Source organism: Caretta caretta, chromosome 25 (genome assembly GCF_965140235.1).
Source record: "Caretta caretta isolate rCarCar2 chromosome 25, rCarCar1.hap1, whole genome shotgun sequence".
In the NCBI taxonomy this organism is placed as follows: domain Eukaryota; kingdom Metazoa; phylum Chordata; order Testudines; family Cheloniidae; genus Caretta; species Caretta caretta.
The window spans coordinates 10723955-10748886 of NC_134230.1; the positions used below are offsets into that span (position 1 = coordinate 10723955).

At 42.8% G+C, this 24932-nt stretch overlaps 1 protein-coding gene across 5 annotated transcripts in view; it reads left to right on the plus strand.

Annotated features, from left to right (window-relative positions):
• Positions 1-24932, plus strand: part of MLLT1 (MLLT1 super elongation complex subunit) — a 61690-nt gene that overhangs the window by 14941 nt on the left and 21817 nt on the right. For 3 of the 5 annotated variants that reach the window (XM_075123091.1, XM_075123092.1, XM_075123093.1), the window contains exons 3-6: positions 6554-6636; positions 18516-18659; positions 20916-21041; positions 23287-23831. In XM_075123091.1, coding sequence (XP_074979192.1) covers positions 6554-6636; positions 18516-18659; positions 20916-21041; positions 23287-23831 — 898 coding nt within the window. Of the gene's footprint in view, positions 1-6553; positions 6637-18515; positions 18660-20915; positions 21042-23286; positions 23833-24932 lie in introns of all 5 variants that reach the window. The other 2 variants (XM_048831191.2, XM_048831192.2) reach the window with 1 other exon arrangement.

Sequence of the window (24932 nt, forward strand, 5' to 3'; positions counted from 1 at the left end):
AGGCTTGACAAAGCCCTGGCTGGGATGATTTAGTTGGGCTTGGCCCTGCTTTGAGCAGGGGGGTTGGACTAGATGGCCTCCTGAGGTCCCTTCCGACCCTGAGATTCTTTGATTCTCCCAAAAGTAGTGTCAGAGTTTCACCTACATCGGTGCATCCTCCAACCTGTTTTCTTCCCCAAACCACACGTCTCCTACGCAGACAGGGTCCTGCATTCCCTTGATATCTGCTGTGCACTGGCATTCTGCCTCCACAGAACTTGCTCCTTTTGCACATTGCCAAAACTATTTCTGGCCATTGTGACCGATCCAAGGGCCAAGCGCGCTCCTCCCAGCGTATCTCCAAAGGGGTCTCGGCGCATCCACGCGTGCTACACACAATCCAGTGTACCCACTGGCTGATGGAGTCACAGCACACACTACACGAGCACAAGTGCTCCTAGATACAGCAAAGACCATGTGGAAAACTCCTGCCACCATTTTGGCAACTTGTAAATGGGCAATAACATACTATCTCCCCGTGCTCGAGACTCAGAATTTTTGTTTACCCATCCCCACCTAATTCCCTGGTGCTGAATGCCATAAATGAGCAGGGTAGACAACATTACTCTAGGTCTACTCTTTATGACAAGGACCAGAAAAGGTCCTTTTTGAATGGAAGGCCTACTCATCTGCAACCCTCCAGTTTTGAATTGCAAACTATCAGGCGATCATGGCCAGGTATGACTAGATGAATTGCAACAAGTTTGCATCCTTTATTGAGCATCTTCCAGAGGAGCATAGAGAGTGCTTCCAGGCTGTCTTAAGGAGGGTCTTTTATTAGGCAGAACCTCTCTCCAAGCATCTTTGGATGCTGGAGACACTGCTGCTAAATGCATCTCCACAGCAGTTGTCATGTGCAGGGCATTGTGGCTCCAGTTGCCAGGATTTCTGAGAGAGGTTCAGAATATAGTTGAGGCCCTCCTGTTTGATGGTCAGAAACTCTTTTCAGGAGCTATGGACGCATCCCTGCACACCTGAAGAACTCCAGGGCTACATTGAGGTCTTTCAGTATATACAGTCCTGCTAAATGTCCTCTTATTTGTAGATCTCAAACTGCCCAGAGATTGCACCCAGTACAATTCTCTGATTTTTACAGAACCACGAACATACTAGGAAAAGAGATTCCAGAGGAAAAGAGCTTCCCACCCTCCTTCAGCTCCTACCTAGTTATCATTGAAAGAACAATTTTCACAGGTTGATTGAGAGCTCAACTCTTCCCTCACCTCTAGTTTGCAAGCCGCAACCTTTTGCCTACCTCCCCACTTCTGGAGGCTGCCTTTCCTATTTCCAACAGGCCTGGCAGCATAGTACAACAGATAAGTTGGTCATAGTGGTTATAACCTCGAGCTACACCATCCGCTTCATGTTTCTCTTCAGGGACCCCTTTCATGAGACTATTTTGAGTCAAGAAGTATGCTCCCTCCTTTGTTTAGAAGCCAATGAACCGGTCCCATCCCCTCACAAGTGGAAAGGGTTTTAATCAAAGCATTTTCTTGTGTCAAAGAAGGATGGAGGCTGATGTAGATCTAAGACAACTGAACAAATTTGTAACGTCTCAAAAGTTCCAGATGGTGACTCTGGCAGCTCTAATCCCTTCTCTAGAGGCAGGAGATCGGTTTTGGCCCTCAGCCTTCAGGACCCCTATTTCTTTATAGTGATACATCCCACCACACAGGAAATACCTGCATTTCACCAGGGGCCAGGATCATTTTCAATAGTGAGTACTTCCCTTCAGCCTCTTTTCAGCCCCAAGGCTGTTCTTGAAGGCTTTAGTGGTAGTGGCTGCTTACCTTCATAAAGAAGTAATTTTAGTCTTCCTGTATCTCAATGCATGGCTCCTTAATGGCTAATGTTATGAAGCAGTACTAACTTCCACTCAGATGGCTCTCCCTCTTCTAGGAGTTGGATCTCCAGTTAAATGTAAAAAAATCCAACTTAGCCCCTGTTCAGAGAATACAATTGATAGGGTGCATATTTGGATTCACTGATAGCCAGGCCTTCCTTCCCACAGACAGATTCATAACTTTATCGAGTCTGGTTGGGACAATTCAAGGAATCCCCCATACTACATTAAAGAACTGTTTGGAACTCCTGGGTCATATGGCAGCTTGCTCCTTTGTGATGGAGCATGCAAGATTATGCCTCTGCTGTTTTCAGGGCTGGTTTAGGGGGACCTATTCCTCAACCAGAGACAGCTTGGACAAACAGGTTACTGTTCTCCTCTAGATGAAGAACTCCCTGGTTGGTGGAAATATCAATACAATGTATGCACAGGCGTCCATCTATCCACTCAGCTCCAACAATAACAGTGACAACAGATGCATCGCTGTTATTGTGTGGGAAGCACGCGTCAACACACTCACAACTCAGGGCAGATGGTCACCTCAGGAAACTGGTATTCATATCAACTTATTAAAACTCAGGACAGTTAGGAATGCCTGCCTTCAGTTCTTATCCCTCATCAAGGGCAAATCAGTCAGAATCAGGATGGAAGAACAAGGTCCATCTCTCTGTGTGCCAAAGTTATGAAGTTATGGAAATGGTGTATTAGCCCATCAGATTGCTGTTTACCTTCCTGGAGTTCAGAATGTCACAGCCGATATGCTCAGCAGGTGCTTCTTCCAGGACTATGAATGGGAGCTGGACTCTCACATCCTTCATGGGATATTCCAGAAGTGGGGACTTCCTGTTGCTGGATGTGGAGAATAGGTGCACCTGTGGAAGTGCCCATTATTCTGCTTGAGGGGAGGTCTAGATTGCCTTTCTTTTGGGAGACCCTTTCTCCTTCCTTGGACAAATGGGGCTTGTTCTACGCATTTCCCTCCAATACCACTAATTCTAAGAGTGATGAACAAGATCAGGCAGGAAAAGGCCAGGGTTATCCTTGTGATACTGGCCAGACTGAGGCAAGCTTGGGATCCTTACTTCCTTCACCTGTGTGTCCAACCAGTGCTCAAGCTTCCGACCTTCCCTCATTCCTCTCCCAGGATGCAGGTCGTGTGCTTCACCCCAGCGTAGGGGTCTTCTGTCTCCAAGTATGGCTCGTACATGGTTCCCGGGATTAGAGTACTCCTGTCAAACAGATGGACAAGTATTACTAAATGGTAGAAAGAAAAGGAGTAATTGTGGCGCCTTAGAGACTAACAAATTTATTTGAGCATAAGTTTTCGTGAGCTACAGCTCACTTCATCGGATGCATTCAGTGGAAAATACAGTGGGGAGATTTATATAGAGAGAGAACATGAAACAATGGGTGTTACCATACACACTGTAATGAGAGTGATCACTTAAGGTGAGCTATTACCAGCAGGAGAGCGGGGGTCGGGGAGGGGGGGAGAGGGGAAACCTTTTGTAGTGTTGATCAAGGTGGGCCATTTCCAGCAGTTGACAAGAGAGTCTGAGGAACGGGGGCGGGGGATAAACATGGGGAAATAGTTTTACTTTGTGTAATGACCAGTCCACTCCTAGTTTTTATTCAAGCCTAAGTTAATTGTATCCAGTTTGCAAATTAATTCCAATTCAGCAGTCTCTTGTTGGAGTCAGTTTTTGAAGTTTTTTTGTTGAAGAATTGCAACTTTTAGGTCTGTAATCGAGTGACCAAAGAGATTGAAGTGTTCTCCAATTGGTTTTTGAATGTTATAATTCTTGACTTCTGATTTGTGTCCATTTATTCTTTTACGTAGAGACTGTCCAGTTTGACCAATGTACATGGCAGAGGGGCATTGCTGGTACAGATCACATTGATAGATGCGCAGGTGAACGAGCCTCAGATAGTGTGGCTGATGTGATTAGGCCCTATGATGGTGTCCCCTGAATAGATACGTGGACACAGTTGGCAACGGGCTTTGTTACAAGGATAGGTTCCTGGGTTAGTGGCTCTGTTGTGTGGTGTGTGGTTGCTGGTGAGTATTGGCTTCAGATTGGGGGGCTGTCTGTAAGCAAGGACTGGCCTGTCTGCCAAGATCTGAGAGAGCGATGCGTCGTCCTTCAGGATAGGTTGTAGATCCTTGATGATGCGTTGGAGAGGTTTTAGTTGGGGGCTGAAGGTGATGGCTAGTGGTGATCTGTTATTTTAATAAATAATATATAATAATATAATAAATCTGTTATTTTCTTTGTTGGGCCTGTCCTGTAGTAGGTGACTTCTGGGTACTCTTCTGGCTCTGTCAATCTGTTTCTTCACTTCAGCAGGTGGGTATTGTAGTTGTAAGAACGCTTCATAGAGATCTTGTAGGCGTTTGTCTCTGTCTGAGGGGTTGGAGCAAATGCGGTTGTGTCGCAGAGCTTGGCTGTAGACAATGGATCGTGTGGTGTGGTCTGGATGAAAGCTGGAGGCATGTAGGTAGGAATAGCGGTCAGTAGGTTTCCGGTATAGGGTGGTGTTTATGTGACCATCGCTTATTAGCACCGTAGTGTCCAGGAAGTGGATCTCTTGTGTGGACTGGTCCAGGCTGAGGTTGATGGTGGAATACCCCCCCCTCGCTGGTAATAGCTCACCTTAAGTGATCACTCTCGTTACAGTGTGTATGGTAACACCCACTGTTTCATGTTCTCTGTGTATATAAATCTCCCCACTGTATTTTCCACTGAATGCATCCGATGAAGTGAGCTGTAGCTCACAAAAGCTTATGCTCAAATAAATTGGTTAGCCTCTAAGGTGCCACAAGTACTCCTTTTCTTTTTGCAAATACAGACTAACACAGCTGCTACTCTGAAACCTGTCATAAATGGTAGAAGGCAGTCAGCTTGAATTACTTACCTTCAGAAATGGAAGAGGTTCAACCACTGGTGTCCACCATGTGCCAGAATCTTCTCTGCTCTCAGTTGTCCGCTGGACTTATTTAATAAACCCAGGTTTCAGAGTAGCAGCCGTGTTAGTCTGTATTTGTAAAAAGAAAAGGAGTACTTGTGGCACCTTAGAGACAACCAATTTATTTGAGCATAAGCTTTCGTGAGCTACAGCTCACTTCATCGGATGCATGAATCCATGAATCAGTGAATGCATGCATCGGATGTAGCTCACGAAAGCTTATGCTCAAATAAATTGGTTAGTCTCTAAAGTGCCAGAAGTACTCCTTTTCTTTTTAATAAACCCAATTTTTTTAAACTGTATTAAGGATCAGCTCACCACAATATCAGGATTTTATTCCCGACGAGGAGGGTTTTCTATTTTTACTTCCCCTATGTCATTGAGATTTATTAAGGGTCTGGAAAACCTTTACCCCCAGGTTAAGAATCCTACTCTGACACAGATATGGAGGCCGCATAAGGTTTGATCTGCTCCTTACTTCACTTATCTATGAAGATGGCCTTTCTAGTAGCTATCACGTCAGCCCACAAGGTTGGAGAAATTGGAGCCTTGATGGCAGCAGACCCTTCTTTGATGATATTTTTTTCAAGAACAAGATGCCCCATGACTACACCCAAAGTTCTTACATAAGGTGCTGTCAGATTTCTATTTTAACCACTCTATTTATCCACCAGTATTTTTTTCTAAACCACATCAGTCTCAATGGGAGACTTCCCTTCCCATAGATGTATGACAGGCATTTGTCTTTTATCTGGATAGGACCAAGCAGTTTTGGAAATCACCTAGACTCTTGTCTCTATCGCAGAAAGATCAAAGAGATCCATGATGTCTTCACAGAGACTGTCAAGCTGGATCTCTGGGTGTATTACTGCTTTCTGTGATGCAGCTGGTGTGTTGCATCCTCAAAGAACTATGGCACACTTTATCAAATCACAGGCATTTTCCATGGTGTTACTCAAAAACATTCCTGTGTCTGAGATATGCAGAGCTCCTACTTGGGCTTCAGTGCTTACCTTTTCTAAATATTATGCCTTAGTCCATGCTGCCAGATCTAGTGAGTCTGTTCTGCTGTACTGTCTTCAGTCTTTTGTACTTAATTCTGAAGCTAGCTTCTCCCTGTGAGGATAGTACTCGGGAGTCAACAGAAGAGGAGAAGCCCTAGGGACACTACTTGAAGAAGAAGAAGAAAAGGTTACTCACTTCGTGCAGTAACTCTGGTTCTTTGAGATGTGTGTCCTTGTGGGTGGTCCACTACCTGCCCTCCTTCCCCTGTGCTTCCGACTGTTCTTCTTGGACGCTCAGCTACAGACGGACGTGACTGTGGTTCCCTCGGGCACCCTGTATACCTTTGCAGCACAGCATGAGGCTGCGTAGGGTGCATGCGCAGGCAGAACAGACACTACTAATAAAAAAATCTCTGAGAGCTCAAGAGACCCACTTGCACCTGAAGTGGAGCACCCTTAGAGTGCACATCTCGAAGAACCACAGTTACTGCACAAGGTGACTAACCTTTCATTTTTGACGGTAGCGGGCAAGCAGTTTTCCTACCCCTAATTAAGCATAGGATCTTATTCTGTGTTTATAAAGGTCAGAGGTTTGCCCTGCATTGTCAGAGGCTCATTTCTCTTCCTTGTAATTGCTCTGATCTTGGATACTGTTACATTATGTCTGAAGCTAATGTTTGTTTTGCTTTTTTCTTCTTAGTGTGCAAGGAGCCTCCTTACAAAGTGGAGGAGTCCGGCTACGCTGGTTTCATTATGCCCATTGAAGTACACTTCAAAAATAAGGTAGAGTCCTATTCGCCTAATTGTTTTGATTGCTTTGAACTGCACCAGACAGTTAAACTGCTTGGCAAAAATGTGCTAAATTATGTGACCATTTTGTGTGGTTTTTATTGCTCTGATAAACAGAAATTGACTCTGATTTTTGGAAGTTATAGCAAGCTTTCTGCCAGACTTTGAAAGGAAACACTCCTGTCTGGTAGAGAGACAGTTGTAAAGAAAGGTAATATAAGGATAGTGTAGCAAGTTATGGGCTTGTCTAAACACAAGTTTGTATAGTACAGATCCCCAAGTGGGGGTGAAGTTGTATTGATATAAAGATGTGTATACCAGAGTAATTTATTTGTCTTGCTGTACAGGAGTAAACTATAAGCTCCTTTTATATTGGTATAATGTCTTCCACATTAAGGATTGTACTGCTATTAAAAAATTTTTTCAAAAAATCACACCCTTAACCTAAATAGTTATACCAGTATTAATATGGTATGTAGACACAAACATAAGACTTGTGTGTCTTGGACATAGTAATTCACAATAGAGACTATAGGTCTGAGTTTGTTCACCCCAAAAGAAAATGCGAAAGACTTTAAATCTTAAGATTCAACGATAACAATGTGAAAGTTAAAATGTAGTATTCGCTGCATACAGTGAAGATAAAGTTTAGTCCTGCCTCAAAAGTCCTATGCCACATGACTTAAAGAAGGTTACGGAGACTAGGGATTTGTCAAACCAACTTTGCACTCGCTGGTTGTATATTCAGTTTCAAATTAACTCTTTGTTATGATCGTTGTGTTGAGCGTTCCCTTCTTTTGGTTACTATACAAAAAATTGGATGTGAACCAGTTGTTTGTTATGTATAATATAGCTGACATAAACCCAGAAAAGCTAGGAAATGAAACCATTAAGCCACCTAACAGTACATAACCTCTAATTCCTCACCCATGGGTAGATACTTTACCATTACCACAATTACTGTATACCACACACCAATACTGTAACTCTACCTATCTGCCTTCCAGCACCTCCTTTACTGAACACATTAGGCTGTCTCCATCCTTGCCTTCTGCACCTCTCTTCACCACACTACCTCCTCCCAACACTATTAGATGTGAATGTTTGGTGTGTTTGTCTGCTTTCCCTTTGTAGCTTGTGGAGCTCTGACCTTTATTACTGAAGCAGTAATGAGCTGATGAGCAAGTCCGATAAATTTCTCATGTTTTGCCACAGGGGGAGCACCTCCGACATAGCATTGGAAGCTTTTTTTGCCCAAGATTGTCACTGTTCTGAGGCTGGGACATGGGGGAGCCCAAGGCATGTAAAGGGAAGTGGGGATTGCAGTGCGTGGGGCATGAGGGTCGGTGATAGAAGCAGTTTTGCCCAGACCCACAAAAATAATGAGATTTTAAATAGGCAAAGTTTGTGACTTTTCCTTCCGATTTTTTGAAAGCTTTTAGGTGAAAGCCACACCTCCCCCTCCCTTCACTCACTTCAGGTTCAGAATTCACCTTTAAATAACCAAACAAAAAATGTGATCCTCTCCCCTTAGGAGAGTCCCCTCCCAGCTGCCAAATCCTGGTGTGGGTGAACAGTCATTCACTTGCTCTTCACTTCTCTCTCCTATCGCTGTCTTTTCCTCTCTTCCATTTTCCTCCCATTCTTTTGCCCCACTTGCATTCTCCCTCCGTTCTACCTTATAATCACCTGTCTTTCACATGCCCTCAGTCTCCCATCTCCCCACATTCTCTTTCCTGCACCCACACTCGATTGTCCTTCCTGCCCTCCATATTCTCTTGCTTTCCCTGTCTTCCTTCCCTATTCACATGCTTGTCAGAGTCTGCTCTTTGCCACCTAATGGCATATAGGGCTGCCACCTTCCCTGAATATAGCTTGGTTTCACCCTTTTGGGGAACAATGGGAGGTGGTGGCCATTATTGCAAAAGACTGCTTAAATCTCTTCCTTCACAGATATTAGGGACATGGTGTCCATCTTAACTGATAAAAGCAGGGGTGCTCTCTTTCCCACTGAGAACAATGAGAGACGGTAGCCATTTTGAGGGTCTTTGCAGAGACGAAAATGCGAAGAGGGGAGGAGGAGAAGACAGGAAAATCCCAAAGATCAGGAAGTGGAGGAGAAACACAAAAGAAGATGAGGAAGGAAAAGAGAAGGCAGGATTACTAGAGTCCCGCAAATCTGCGGATATCTGCTTTATGTCCGTGGACCATGTTTGCAGATCAGATGCAGATACAAATTTTGTACCCACGTCGGGCTCTAAGGATTACTGTTGGCTTATAGGGGAGCATGCTTTCTCACTGAGTGATTGAAAGTGACATTAGTTGTTTGTTCAGTACCTTAAATGTTTATTACTTAAAGGCTGTATCCTCCCCATGATCTCTGTGCAAACCTACTGATGTTAGCGACAGGTCTGCTATATATTGTGGGCACATATAGTCCTGAATTTATATCACAGTTCATGGGTCATAATTAAATATGGAATTTGGCCCTGACTTCCAAATGAGTTTGATACCCCTGCTTTAGCTCAGTTAGAAGTTTTGGATTTGATCCAGGAATCACTTAGTGAAATGCTCTGTAGCCTGTATCTATGCAGGAGGTCAGACTAGATCACACTGGTCCTTTCTGGTCTTAAAATCTCTAAATTTTGACAGTTTTGGCGGATGGTTGAAATGTGTCTGCTTGGTGACTGCGGTGTTCGTCAGTTTCGACCCTCATATCCTGTTCCTGTAGGTGAATTGAGATTTACAAAGGGTTTTAGGCCCTGTAACAATACCACTTTTTAATACCTTTTGAAAGGTTGAAGTGTGGGAGGGTGGAAACACACTGGAGAGGCAATGGACTCCTAATCCACGAGGGTAGATCTTTTTCATGGTTTGCTTAAATTAATTTTTAATTCCAAGGTTTTAGTCTTTCCTTTAACTCTTCCACTTTCCCATTTGGTTAGTTTCTGAATTGTTGCTAAAATGGGAAGTACTGTTTGTTGGAGCCAATGTACTCTTTACCTTTTGCGTAATGAAGCATGCTGCCATCTAGTGCTATTGGAGAACCTTACTTTGAGAGTATCTTCAATGAGCTTCATCGGGGACTTCTGGGCAGCGTGGTATAAAGCTGCCTGTCAACTCTGTCCTCTGCATTTTCTCACCGCCCAGTTGGAGTTGGGAGAGTCAGCAGCCCCAGCACCGCCATAGCTGGCGCATGTTTGCCTTCTCAGAGAGGCACCAGAAGTAGAGATGGCAGAGTACAGAAGGTGTTGTTGGGAGCTGTTCTTAACCTCCACCCCATGTGGCCCCGCCTTGACACTGTGTGTTCACCTTCACTATACTGTAATGTGGTTCATCGTGGGTGGGTGAATGCTTTTAAACTCTTGCCCATTTGACTTGGAAAAAGATCCTAATGATCTGAAGGCAAATGATTTGAGTCCTCCACAATGTCAGAGTAGGCCCTGTGGGAAATAAGACTTTCATACCATAAAGGTAGGGGGGATCCTTTCATTTGCTAATCTAGTGCTGGTGGCCAGCTAGAGCTCCTGCCTCTGGAATCAAGCCTGAAAATAAAATGGAAGGTTCTCAGCAGATTATATGAAAAGCAGTTTTGTGAAAGTGAAATTGACTAATAGTAACTGCCAATTCATTTGGGACTGTTTGACTGAAAATGTTAGCTCGCCCACTTCTATTTTTAAACCCTTTCTATTTCTTCCTGTAATTGGATCAGTATGAACTGGTTACAGTAAATGCATTGCAATCTTTCTCCTACTCCTTCCCCAGAAATCTGGTGGTATTGAAATTTATCACAGCCTGCTGCTTATTTCCAAATACATATTTCAGAACAGCAACCACTTAAATCTACAACATAAAATTATAGGTACGGTTTGCGGTTTTCAGCCACTATTATTACATTGTGGACACTGACCAAATGATTATAAACCATTACAACTAAAGAACCAAATACAGTTTCATATTATACCAAGATCAGACAGAAGATATTAATGTGATAGGTATCTAAAACCATTGCATTAGGACCTAAATAAAGTTTACCATCTTCAAACTGCAGTGTTAAAAAGAGAGACGATTTTCAGTATTTACATAATAGAATACATACAATGAAACTTAATTTATTCTCCATTACTAAGAAGGGAGATGGGTGGGGAAGGAGAGATACCAATTTGGTTCTTATCAAACATTTTGCTTTTATTTAAAAAATGAGGTTTTTTTACTTTGTCTAATATTTGTTTTGGAAGAAAACTTCTTTTGTATTAGCAAGTCTCCTTCAGGATTTGAGTTAACTGTTTATGGTGATCCAAAAGAGTGTAACTAGGAGAAAAGGGATGGAATGAACAAAGGAAAACTTAGGCTAAATAGCAGGAATCTTCCTGTCAGTGAGATATATTAATTTGTGGAATCGTCTTCCAGGGAAATTGTGGAGAACGCATTTTACCTGAGACACTTAAAACTTTACTGAAGAAAGCACTTTTAAGGTGCTGTATGGGAAAATTCCTACACTGATTGGGGGTGAGAAGGGATAGATTTGACCTCTTTCATCTGTTGTTTAATTGTAGCATGCTGAAAAAAACAAGATTTAGTTTACTATTTATTTTGTTCATGCTTTAGATCAACACATTGTGATCTTGCATTTTTCAATAGCATTCCTTACCTGATTCTCAATCAGCCCTGCAACATTTTCTAGTGGGCTGCTGTTGAACAGAGCAATATTTGTACTTCCTCTTAAATTCATAATTGTTGCTTTGTTTTAGCCATTTTCTTTTTGGATGGACTGGAGTTTGTTCAGTATGTTTCCTCAGCCTAAGTTTTCTTGTGTGTCTTGCTGCCTTTCATAGGTCTTCCAGTTTGGTGCTCAAGGATTTATGTGGTGCCTCTTTACGTGCAATTCTGTATGTTACACATCACTGTCACTCTGGCTGGCAGAGCAGTGTTGTCAAATGTAGCTGCTTTCCTAAGTGGGGCAGTGTGCCCTTCAGCATTTCTAAGAGCTGACAGCTAATTAAACATATACCTGGATTTGAAAATTACCTTCTAAAAATGTATTCGCTGCTCCAAGAAAGTATTGGCTTAAAATGGAGGGTTTATATGATACTTCAGTTTTTTATTAATTTTTATATATCACAAAAACAAATGAATATATGGAAAGTGGTGTATAAAATATTACTAAAACTTGTAAGGTAAACACAAGCATAAGAACCTAGATAGTAAAATAGTTCTATCTTATGCTCTTTCAGAGGAAAGACAAGAAAAGTTAGAAGAAAAAGGGATTGTAAGTTCCTAACTAGGATTGTTGTCTTATTTTCTATCTGTAAAGTGTCATTCATACCTGTGGAGTTATGTAAACAGTGTGTGATGAAGAAAATGAATAACTTTTTAATATTAGCCATTGGGAATTTAACCCTTAGCACTTACCAACCTCCCCTTCTGTCAGCGATGCTATCAATTTCTGAATTTTATTTCATGTCAGCTACTTTAGAGAAAAAGAGATTTTGTTTTCCTGAACTGTAGAGGTTGCCCAGACTTATTATACCTTGAGTTTTTAAAGTCTTATTATACCTTGAGTTTTTAAAACAAAGGAATAAATGTCTCTTTGAGGAGATTATAATTTATAAAATCAAGACATCTAGTCATATATTTATCTCTGTAATTGGGGAAATCTGAATAATCCCATCATGTCTCCAAGAGGTTAAGAGTGTCTTGAGGACTTGCCCCCAGAATAACACCAGCAGCACCTTAGGCTAGTCACTCTAAAATGGCCTATTACACAGATCTGGGTGGAGAACCAGTCAAACAGGTTATATAGCCGTGAATAGAGGGTCTCATCCATACACCAGAAAGCGTTATGTACTGGTTACAGAAAGATGACCATGTCCCAGCCTAGATCTCTGGCAATGGGGAAGCACTGTTAGTTGTCATGGTTACTGAGGCTTTGTCTGCACTAGCATTTTTGTCAGTCAGGGGTATGGAAAAAATCCGCACCCCAACTAAACCACACCCTGACTGACATAAATTTCGCCGACAAAAGCGTCTGTGTGGACAGCACTGTCGGCGGGAGAGCATCTGCCCCCGACATAGCTACTGCTGCTCATTGGAAATGGTCTAACTATGCTGGCAGGTGAGCTCTCTCTCACTGGCATAGAACAGCTGCTGTAGGGTCCATAGTGTAGATGTAGCCTAAGTAATCACGGAGCTGCTTCCTTAGTATTTTAAATTTCTCTAGGGCCTTTCATTCTGTAGAATTCCAAAGTGTTTTACAAACCCTGTGCACATAGCACCAGTAAAATTCTTCACCTCTTGGTTGGAGCATGTGGCCAGGGACAACACACCTTGCCCAACCGGAGGGAAGGGGAAGTTTTGACCGAGGACATATAAAACTGTCACAAGAACTTTAACCCTTTATTAAAATTTTAAAATGTCAGTAACTAACGAGGAGTAGGCGATGGTAATTGATGGGGTGCAAATGGATGCTAGAATAGTGAGGAATCAAGCATAAGGTGATCCGATAGGTGACAGGTGGGGGGAGTAGAGGCATCCATTGGATGGGACTCAAAGTGGTTGCAGATTGGTTAGGACATGTCTTAAGCTTTGCAGTAGGCTGTTCCTGGTCTATTTATTTAATGGTGTGTCAGGATTGAGGGATTGTTGTCCATGTGGAGTGGACAGAACCTCAGTTTCCAAAGCCTCTAATTGAAAAGATCCATACAAGATTAACAGCATGAAGGGCTGAGTTAATCCTTGGACTTGAATTTGAGTTCTAGCAAGTTTTAGCATTGCAGAGACACTGTTGAAACATCCCCGCTAACTGTCTTCTTGGAGAGGTAGGAGATCTGTCCCTTTAAGAAGGGACTTGAACTCTGCAAACGTTTTGCCTTTCCCCTTATGCATCTGTTTGTCACTTCTTAGAAATTAATCTTGCCACATATCTATTTGAATGTGCCTAGTTGGCTCTTCCTCTCTTGGCATACTTATCAGCATCAGAGGTTGGGCTCTATATAGTGGGATCATTTGAGCCTACAACAGTTACCAGCCCTTATCTCAGCAACTCAAGTAAATAACAGTGCTGAGTCCTCATGTCACGTGTATATGAGGCCTGGGAGAAGAGCAACAGCGCATGCAGCTGTGCACCTAAGGCAGTTTCGGAAAGGAAGAATGGAAAACCTAGTTTCTTATTTAGAATGGCTTTGAAGTCTGGCCTTGTAGATGTACTGGGACTTTCACTTTAGAGTTGGAGGGTGAGTAGCCTGTAATAAATCATATTGTGGAGGTGCTCCTGGACTTTCCTAGGTGTGTGTTTGGAGAGTCCTGGGGGAGAAACTGGATGATCTTAACCTTCGGGGACCCACAGGGTTCTAAGCTCTAGTGGTCAGTGAACCCAGCACTGAAGAAACACATACTTGCTAGCAGCTCTCTGGTTTAAGGCTGCTTGCAGTCATTTCTCTGGTATGATACCTTTTTTTATTTAAAAATGCTTGTTTTCTAGAGTTGAAAACCTGTGTGAAATGGAGCGTATTTAATGCTTCTCTGACTACTAAATGGATTATTCTCCCATACAGGGCTGTTTGCATCTAGAGAAGAGAGGACAGGTGATCTTATGGTTAAAGCACTTGACTGGGACTCAGGAGATTGGGGTTCAATTCCCAGCTCTGCCACAGTCTCTGACTTTGGGCAAATCACTTAATTCCTCTGTCTCAATTCCCCATCTGTAAAATGTGGCGATTCATCATAGAGTTGTTAGAATAAATACATGGGAAACCCTCAGTTACTTTGAGGGCCATATAAGTATCTAGATACATGAGATGAAAGGGAATGATCTCTTCTGCTTCTGTACATGTAAATCTATTTTGAAAACAGTATAGCTGTGCTTCCTCATTTGCCTACTATTACAGGATAATGGTCTTTAGATAAAGCTTGCTTTTGCTAGTTATGTCCTCGAGCCATTGACTCCATGTGGCAAACCTTGAGAAGTCTTTTAGAAACAATTCTATGTACGTCACACTTTCTGGGGCTGTCTTCATCTATTTAAGTTATATGAGGCAATTGCATATGTTTGCAATCTTTTGTTCCAGAATTAATTACTTTTTCTGTATATTTTGCACCTGAGATTGTTACCTCAGCCTTCAGGATACCCTCCACAGCAGCTATAGATTCCCAACAAGTGGAGAGAAGAAAGTGCAGAGGTCTTTAAATTCTCTGTTCATGAAAATGTCCTTTTTGACAAACTGAGAATGAAATTAAACTGTGGCATCCTTACTAAATATATTTTTTCCACTTTCCTGTGAGGTACCAGTGGCTCTTTAACATAGCACTGAGAAACTGGATTCTCCAAAACTTACCTTAGGGGTTCCTTGGATTTTAAAGACCCTGTCTTCATCTGTGTAATTTGTATGTTCACACTGTGTTTACCTGAGAGCCCCAAAACCTTTGTGCTATAGCACAATCACCTGCACATTAGTCTTCTTCTGGCCTGGGAAGCTAGAGACTAAAAACTTGACTCCCAAGCTCTCTCATAGGTACTACTTCTGATGAAAGGCCAGCTGTGGTCACAGATGTTTGTTTTAAGGTTAACAGTGGCTTAGCTCTTAAGGGGAGTCGCATTTATTTATATATATATATATATATATAAAAAAAATATATTACGTGCACACACTAGTATCTCCATGGCAAACTTCCAGAATCTGTGTGGTCTGAGAATTGCCAGCTCTTCATTAGATCTGCTGAAAATAGGTTGACTTGGGCTAGAAGCCCAAGGCTTCTGTTCTTGTATAACAGCTGCACTAGACTGGTAAATGAAATTGCAGGAAGTGATCTGTAGTAAGTAAGACTGCTGTGAAGTTGCTGAATGTTATGGACTGAATGCGACATGCATGGAATGCATGCATGCAAGTATGGGATCTTCTGAAAGGCCCCACATAGCTTCAGAAGGGTCCCCTTTGCTATGCTCAGTAGCATTTCTTGAAGCATTGCTTTCTGGGATGATCCTAGGAAATGGAGTATCAATATACAGGGTGATGGACAAGTGTGTACAATGGTCTGAAGCACAGGAGGGGAAAGGGATTGGTGCTGTCCTGATGTGGACAAGAATGCATCTGAAGAAGCTTATGCCCAAATAAATCTGTTAGTCTTTAAGGTGCCACCAGACTCCTCTTTGTTTTTGAAGAATGCTTTGGTAGCTATAGGACAATCCCTATGACATACTCACTAATGAAATCTGGCATAATAGAAATGCAGCTTCCATCCATACCAAGCCTTATCTTGTGACCAAACAGTTCATTGTTACATAGGAGAAGATCAGGAAGTTTCCTAAGGTCAGGAACATCAGAGGGTGTCTGCGTGGCCTCCAGGAGTGTCGGGTGTGACGCTATAGCTGAGTCACTGGCAAATGTCACCCTCTGGCCATGTTCAGCAGCATTCATTTTGAAGGGATCTCTGAAAGGGATTTGAGTAGTAAGAGCTTATCAGGGTGGTGTTGACTGTAGTACCTAAACAAAGGGGTAGGGTAAAACAAAAGGACTAGGGAGAAGAGGACCCAAGCTTGACTGTCTAGGGAGCCAAAATCTCCCTTCCCTCTCCTTAAAATAGAAACAGAATGTTGGTCTGAAGCAGGCTTCTGTGCTCCCTGTGTTTGTAAGAAAGAAGGCAATACTGGTTCACCCTGGTCCTTGAGGCTTTTCCCTGTTGTAATAAAAAGGACATGTCTAATTTCAGTGGTGTCATGAGGACACGTGGGCTGCAAATCCCCAGAGGAGAAAAGCACTTGAAATTGTAGTATTAAAGGTGATACATAGCCTTAAATAGGCAAATAGAGGAAGGTTTCTCTTCCTAGAGACCATTATCCATGCAATTTGCCAACTAAAACTGTTCTTTCACTTATTACCACAGACTGGGATGCAAATTGGGCCGGATGGGCATTCCATTTTATTTTTCTAGTGAAATCTGTTATTGTACACCTCCCTAATAGCGCTGTGTGCTACGTTAAGGATCATCATCTGAGTTCACAGAACTTCCTCGCAACCTCACTCAGGGCTGTGAAACATTTCACTCCTTGTGTGATGTAGTTAGGCCAACCTAACCCCCACTGTAGATGCAGCTATGTTGACATAAGACGGAGAAGTGCATTAACTGCATTGACAGAAAAACCCTTTCTGTTACTGTAGTGATGTCTATGCTACAGCGGCATATCTGCAGCACTGCATCTGTTCCCAGCAGTGATTGTATTGTAGACATACCCTTATGCTTATCTGTGTGTGTAAGGTGATAGATACTCCTGCAGCAAGCAGAGTCCTTCCATTAGCAGTAGAACTAGACACTGCACTGACAGAGACTGATAAAGCATCACAATGGCTGAGAATTCCCCTCTCACTAATGGCTGCACTTACGTTAGTAGCAGCCAAAAAACTAGCAGCCAGTGGTACGTGAAAGGGACACAGTCAGCATAAAACTCATATTTAAAACCCTTATTTCTGTTACTAGCCTCACCTTGGATTACTAACTCAGTTTTAAACACGTGGTTTGTTTATTTTCTCCAATTGCCTTATGGCTGGATGACAGAAAGAAACTAATCCGTTTCACTGATGTACGTCTTCATTTTCTGGTTCTCCTGAGCTAGTACAAGGAATCAATTGCAGGAGACAGGGTTTTGTGTGTTTTTTCATAGCACTGAAGACAAACAATATTCATATTATCTTTTGTAAAACCTTTAATATAAACCTGGGAACTAAAACTAGTAAATGTCTGTCCATTTGCTAACCTAGTATTATCAATTCTCCTAGTTTCTTGATATACGAGGATAGGTGACTGAGGAGATGTCACTCCTACTTTTTCTGAAGAAGATTAAGGAATTGTGTTACCTGTGTGGAAAGAGTTCCAGCAGTGCCCTGCCCCATACTGTCTGTCCCATACAACAAATGCATGAGAACTCTCTTCACTGATGCAGCAGGTGGAACAGAATCAGTTGGCCACAAATAGGAACACAGTCTGAACTTGTATACAAATGCCAGACTTCATCAGGTAAAGATGGCTCATTTACAGTACTTGGAAAGCTGAAAGGACTAGGGCATTTGCTCGTTCATCAGCTTCCACCCAACTCATTCAGTTTTTATTTCAAAAGGGATTTTGCATATCTAGCACTCCTTCCCTCACAGTGGCTAATCTTTCTAGAACCCGCATCCCTTTGGAGTCCAGGAGTTGTCCTTTCCCTAAATAATAAAGCAAAATATGTTTCTAATGGGTGGTAACTATAGTTCCATTATTCTCCAAAGAGGCTGAATAGATAGATTGTATGTTTGTACTAAAGAGTGGAATGGATAAAATTTGTACCTTCTTTCTTGGACCTTGGATGCCTAACAAAGACCAGCATCCCTGTAAACAATCGGTTTTGGCAGGTGTCAGTCAATATCCTTATCTATAGATTGGTTTCAGAGGAACAGCCGTGTTAGTCTGTATTCGCAAAAAGAAAAGGAGTACTTGTGGCACCTTAGAGACTAACCAATTTATTTGAGCATGAGCTTTCGTGAGCTACAGCTCACTTCATCAGATCTGATGAAGTGAGCTGTAGCTCACGAAAGCTCATGCTCAAATAAATTGGTTAGTCTCTAAGGTGCCACAAGTACTCCTTTTCTTTTATCTATAGATTGTCACTCTAGGGGAAATTCATGTCTGAGTTTTTTGGCAACTGCAATCATTGCAGGCATTTTAGAAAATGAGATATTTGTACCTAGATTTTGAAAACTCTGTGATTCCCAAGATGAAAAACTGTTATGAATGTGCCATTCATTCAAGAGTTAGTTCAGCATTCCTAGGACTGACCATTTGAAACCTCTGACCTAGCACACTTGCCAAAACACTTCATGAGTCTTCTGCTTTCTTGGTTTTAGGAGGAACCGAAGAAAGTTTGCTTCACATATGACCTTTTCCTGAATCTGGAAGGAAACCCACCTGTGAACCATCTTCGCTGTGAGAAACTGACATTCAACAACCCCACCAAGGACTTCAGACGCAAACTGATTAAAGCTGGAGGGGTGAGTGCCGAAAGAACCAGGGATGCGAAGAGACTTTTAGTGAAAAGGTGTAACCAACTAATTCTATTCTGGGGGTTCTCTCTGTACTTGAGACCCAGCTGTTTTCTGAATAACTTAGCTATTTAGATACCCTTATTATAAACAATCTCAACTGAACACTTGCTGCATTTGTCTTGGGGCAGATTCAGGTTCTGGTGACTTAATTGAAATGCTAGCAGCTGCAAGATGTTCTTGTGTGGATCACTTGATGCATTTGTATTTTCAGTGTAAATTTGTCTGCACACTGTGCCAAGGCCATAAACTTGTGGCTGCAGGCACCAGTCTGTGGATGGTGACTTTTTTTGTCCATCTGGCTGTTTTCAGATAGTGTGAGCTCCTTTTGTGAACTGGTTGGTGTCAATAACTTCCTCCAAATGTTCCAATATACAGAAGGACACTCAAGAAAAAAGATATCCTAGTGTCCCTATTCCTCTTTCCCACAAGCAGGCTTAATAGTTGGCACTTCTGGCCAGTAAGTGTCCCCTAATCCTGGCATCCGCTGCCTATCGCATAGGAAGCAGAACCAGGGAGAAGTTCTGGGTGCCAGATTATTTAAAGCAGGCTAAGAGGAGAACACGCCTCTGCATGTGAGAAAACATTCTTTCTCTGCATATGCTGGTGGGGGCCACCAGTTGCAGAGGAGAGGGGAACCATTTCATCATGTCTGCTTTTTTAAAGCTGGTATGTCTGTCGAGAGGTTAGAAACACAAACTTGGAGAAATAGAGAATTAGAATGAAAGGAAAAGAGAAGAAGGAAATGGAGAGACACGACATGCCAGGAGAAGCAGAAAATGAAGGAAACTGAGTTAAAGGAGAACAGGAAATATGGGGGATCAAGATTGTGTGATGGAGAATGGAGGCAAATAATGGTAAAAAGAAGTAAATAGTAAAAGTAAAGTTATGGAGAAAAGCCTAGACAGACCCTTGAAAAGCTGCAATAATGAAGACTTGGGCAGCCACAGTGGGTAAGTTACTGGTTTTGTGGAAATTGGTACTGAGGAATCATTCACTGAATATTGCCAAATAGTTGTATAAGGTCTAAGCAAATTACCTTGACCCACATTCCCTGTGAGATCTGGCAGATTCGCAGTCGGGGTTCTAATATTTTGACAGTAAGTCTTTCCCTGAGTCTTTTTTCAGCTGAGGTTGTAATGTGACAGGGTTTTAGGGCACACATGACTCCATTCCAGTCAAGCACCTTACTATTCCAGGTATTCCTAAGTTAATCTGAAAAAAAGTTGTCTACCTAAAACCATCTTTCTGGCCTGGGATGGTAGAAATAGTTTTGTTCCATGAAGAAGTTTGTAAGCAGAAGATCTCAGAAGTGGAACTATTAATTTATTTGACTAAATTCTAAGTCAGTCTATCCAGAACTTCCCTACAAGTCCCACATCCTCCTGCAATGAGGATGAAGAGGAAGAGGCTTATTTCAGCCATACAGTGGTGCTGAGCACTGTTTGCTTTTTGACACTTTTTAGGATTTTAGTCATGCATTTTTCTTGCACGTCTCTAGGATCATCAGATATTGGAGTAACATCATATTTGGACCCGTTATTTAGAAACTGGGTGGATCAACTGAGAGTCACGTCTGATATGACACATCAAAAATCTTATTGGTCCCATAGCTCATTGGCAAAAAATGTGGAAGACATTTCTTTCAGTCCCAAATTCTCAGGGGAATTACTTTAGCTACATTGAGAGGAGCCTAGAGACATTCTGGCCTCTCATGGCTATCCATGTGTGTTTCTGATCTTGCCAATAAATGTTTTTCATGGAGGTTTTTTGGCTGAAAGAATCCAACTATCTCATATTCTGTGAAATCTTGCTCTCCCTGGCCCCCAGTTTGCCTCCAAACTGTTTAGGGCATAAGAGAGGCTGGTGCATTTTACTCTGTGTCTCCAGCCTCTCTTGGTCATAGCCACAGTTATGCATCCTACTTGTACACAGGGTGCTGAAGTTCCCCTTGGTGGAACTGAAACTTGTCATTGCATCTTGGCTCCCAAACTCATCTCTCTGGATGGTCTCTATTTAGACATTGTCATTGGAGCTGGGAATCTTAACTGGAATTATTCAGGAGATATCTTACATCTTTAAAGGGAAAAAAGACCTAAATAATAGTAGCTAGAAATGATCAAAAGTCACTTGCTGAAGAGTAATCATGTTAAAATAGTCAACATTTCTCCTTACTTGTATATCATTTCTCTTCTTTATTACTAGGTGATGGTAATGCCAGAAGGAGCAGAAACAGTGTCCAGGCCAAGTCCTGACTACCCTATGTTACCCACAATACCACTCTCTGCCTTCTCTGATCCCAAGAAGACCAAACCATCCCATGGGTCAAAGGTCAGTGAGGCATGCTGCATTTATTTTGGAGCATTGGAGTACAGGGCTCTGTTGCTGGAAATGCACCCCAAAATTAAGTTTCCTCTGTAGTAACTAATTCTGGTTACTTACTCTGAGCATCTGGGATTTCTTCTTCCTTAGACTCCTGTTAGCGACCCAAGCAATTTGCGTTGTATTTGCTCTGTAGGATTCCCTTCCAAGCAACAGCACTGCGATTTCCTCAGCTTTTAATGGAGGAGGTGCAGCACTTGGTAACCATTGTTGTCATCCTCTGTATCTGACACGTTAAGAACCCTTTAAATGCCTCTGAGGAGCCTAGGTTTCCTTTCTAGTAGCTCATGCACACAGGCTATTATTTAGTCCCTACCTAGTATAGTGACAAGTGCTTTGGAAATTCATAGATGAACATGTCCCTAGTGGAGTCCCATTGAGCCCACTGCTCCTGTTTCTCTCTATCTCAAGTCCAGAAGGCCTTTAGAATTCTTGTGACTTCCTGGCCCCTCTGAAGAGATTTTAAATAATTAAAGCCGACAGGATTTGTGAATATTTGTGAGCTAAGCCTACATGCTCAACTGCTAGAGCTGATATCTTTAACTGAGGCTAGTAAAGCTTTCTTTTTAAGTCATTTCCAGTTGTTATAACTTGTTTCCATATCACTGGATGTAGAGTAATTGAATGCAGCTTTTGCCCCCTGTCTCATGTAATAGCTGTGGTCAGAGTCCCTGAGGAATTCAACCTCCCAGCAGGAAGGAGAGGTTGACTAGAGAATCAAAACTTACTCTAGCAGTGTGAATGCTTGGGATGGCCATGTAAAGAGCACAAGATGTGCTGGACCTGATCAAGCCAGTAGTTTGAAGATTTTGATATCCTGCCTGTAGCAATAGCTAGTTCCCAGAGGCTCCAGAAGAAGGTGAAATTCACCTTCAGCCTCCACCAGCCTAATGCAGCTGATCTTGTGTAGGTTTTTGTACATAGCAAGGGCAATTCTCGCATGATCCCCACAGGCAATGTGCCTTGAAGCAGATTACATGTATTCTGTCGGTTTGCATAGCTACAAAAATTAATGGCCAAACAGAATGCTCAAATGACCTGAAGAAGAGCTCTGTCTAAGCTCGGAAGCTTGTCTCTTTCATCAACAGAAGTTGGTCCAATAAAAGCTATTACCTCATCCACCGTGTCTCTCTAATGACCAAAGAGTTCAGTCCTACTATACGTTTTCTCCATTCTTCTAAAGTTATTGTATTTTGGCTGTGTCTTGATTCTTATGGGATGCAACAGGGAAAAATGACTTTGAATCATGTATTGCTTGTCTAATAGTGGCTGATTTGATTTTTGGACAGGTATTCGATAGAAAATGCTGAATCAGGAAGAAAGACTATGGCCAGGTCTACACTAGCAAGTTTACAGTGGTGCAGATGTCCCGACACAGCTGTGCCGCTGTAAGATTGCTCGTATAGCCACTCTATGCCGATGGGAGAGAGCTCTCCCATCGACCTAATAAAACCACCTAAATGAGTCTCGGTAGCTATGGCAGCAGGAGAGTGTCTTCCGCTGACATAGTGCTGTGCACGCGAGCACTTATGCTAGCGAAACTTATGTCGCTCAGGCAGGTGTTGTTTTTTTTCACACCCCGAGTGACATAAGTTTTGCCAACAATAAGGGGTAATGTAGACCTGGCCTAAATTAGAGATGCTTTCCCTACTGTCTCATTCCGTACAGACCCTCTCTCTCCTGCTTCCATGATGGCAGAGCAGCATGTGTGCACTAAGTGGGGCCAGTCATCCAAAAATGGCAAAGGCAAATGACTCCTCATTATGCATTTCTATCCCCTGAGATAGGCAGGTGCCTACTGAGGTGTGTTTTTGTACTGCTTGTTAAGCTAAAGATGTGCTGTGGCAGGAAGCCTTGGCTGTGATACAAGTGTCAGAGACCTCAATCATTTTCCTAAGATCCAACATAGTATTAGTTTAATGCTTGATAGGTAAGGCATTTTTGGAGGGGGATGGGTGTGATCACAGCTTACTCTGGCAGAGTAAAAGATCTAATAATTCTCCTCCATTGAATTGTTTTGTTCCTAAAATGTGTCTGTTTTTAAAAGGACAGCTTGGTATAAAAGTTCACCTTATGTTTAACACTTACATGAAGTAATATAGTCTTTACCACAGTCTGTGCAAATTTGGATTATAGTGCTGTACTGAGTTTCAGGTTTTTATGTAGCTTCTGTGTTTCTGTCCCTAAATTTTAGGATGCAAACAAGGACAGTAGTAAAGCATCCAAACCACACAAAGTAACCAAGGAGCACAGAGAGAGGCCAAGGAAAGACTCTGAGAGCAAAAACTCCTCCAAAGACCTCGAACGAGAACAAAGCAAGCCTTTGAAAGATTCCTCCAGAAAACCAGCTGAGAACAAACTGCCTAAGGATGAGAAAGCACTTCCTAAAGCTGCTTTCAAGGAACCAAAACTAGCCCTGAAGGAGACCAAACTGGAGAACACTTCTCCAAAGGGTGGACCACAGCCGGAGCCAAAATCTTCCAGCAAGAGGCCCTCCAACGTGGAGTCACCAAAGCCAAGCGCCAAAAAGCAAAAAAAGAGCAGCTCCAAAGGGGTGAAGAACATCCCAGGAACTTCTCCCCGAACTGCGTCTTCCTCGTATCCAGAGAAGAAACAAACCAAGGAGAAGACGAATGCCAAAGTGGAGAAAGTAAAATCTGAAAGCGAAGCCAAGGAGATCAAAAAACCCGTGGAGATGGAGGAGTCCAATTCAGAGGATGAAACTTCTTTTAAATCAGAGGTGAGAGAGAGTTTTTCTCCTACCTGGCCTGGTGGGCATGTTGCTTGGGTTTCTTCATGGGAAAAATGCAGACTAGATATAGTCTTTGATCTAGTCCTGTTTCAAAGAGGACTAGATCAAAGTGCAATAATGAACTGTTAATGCATGATAGTGGGGCCTTAGGGGAAGGGGTGGGCTGGGCTGGGGGCAAGCCTCCCCGAGCCCATGGTTCACCCACTGCCCATGTGTCTAAGTTATGATCTGTCATTCAGACTTAGTTTCTTTGCAGTAACATTTATGGTACAGGCCTGAATATGCCTTCAACTTCTTTGGTGATAACATCATGATTTTATGCCCTCGTCCCAGTTAAAGAACTGAGTAAATAATTTTTCTTTTCGAAAAGCATCATAACTGTAAAAATAGAATGTACTGACTTGTCTGAGGCTGATGGCGAGAACAGAGAATATAGTACTATTAGGCAGGCCTCAGAAACTCTACCTGATTCTTGCTAGCCTAGCCAGAGGACCAAACATACTAAGTGACGGGTTCTTCTACAGATAGGCACCTGCAGTGGTTCCAGGATCATCACAAGGCCTTGTAATAAAATTAATTTATGGCACCAATCTTGGTTGAGTAGGTTTAGTTCTGTGGTGTAGATGTCTGCTGCTTGGAGAAGCTCTACACCAGTGGGGCACACCCTCTCTGGGGGGACAAGGAGGAACATCCGGGGGGGGGGGGGGCGGGGGGTTGGGAGGGAGAGGGAAGGTGCAGCAGGGCCTGGGCCAGCTCCCATGTTGGCCTGGAGGGGGACCTCCCAGCCCTGCTCTGCCCCAGCTCCACTCTCGGCTGCCAGCCCACAGCCCCCGCTCCCTGGCCGTGGCCCCCTACCTGGCCGCAAGTCCGCTACCAGCCATGGAGGGACACACCACATTGCATTACTGGTAAGGTTGGGGCACAAGAGGAAGAGTTTGGGTACCACTGCTCTACTCCCTCTTTTCCTACTGCCTCTCTATGAGCTAGGGTGCGATTCCCAGCTCATGTAGACATACTCGTGCTAGGTCTCATCTGAGCTAGCGTGCTAGCATGGGCAGCAACCCGTCTGAATCCCATAGGTATCTACG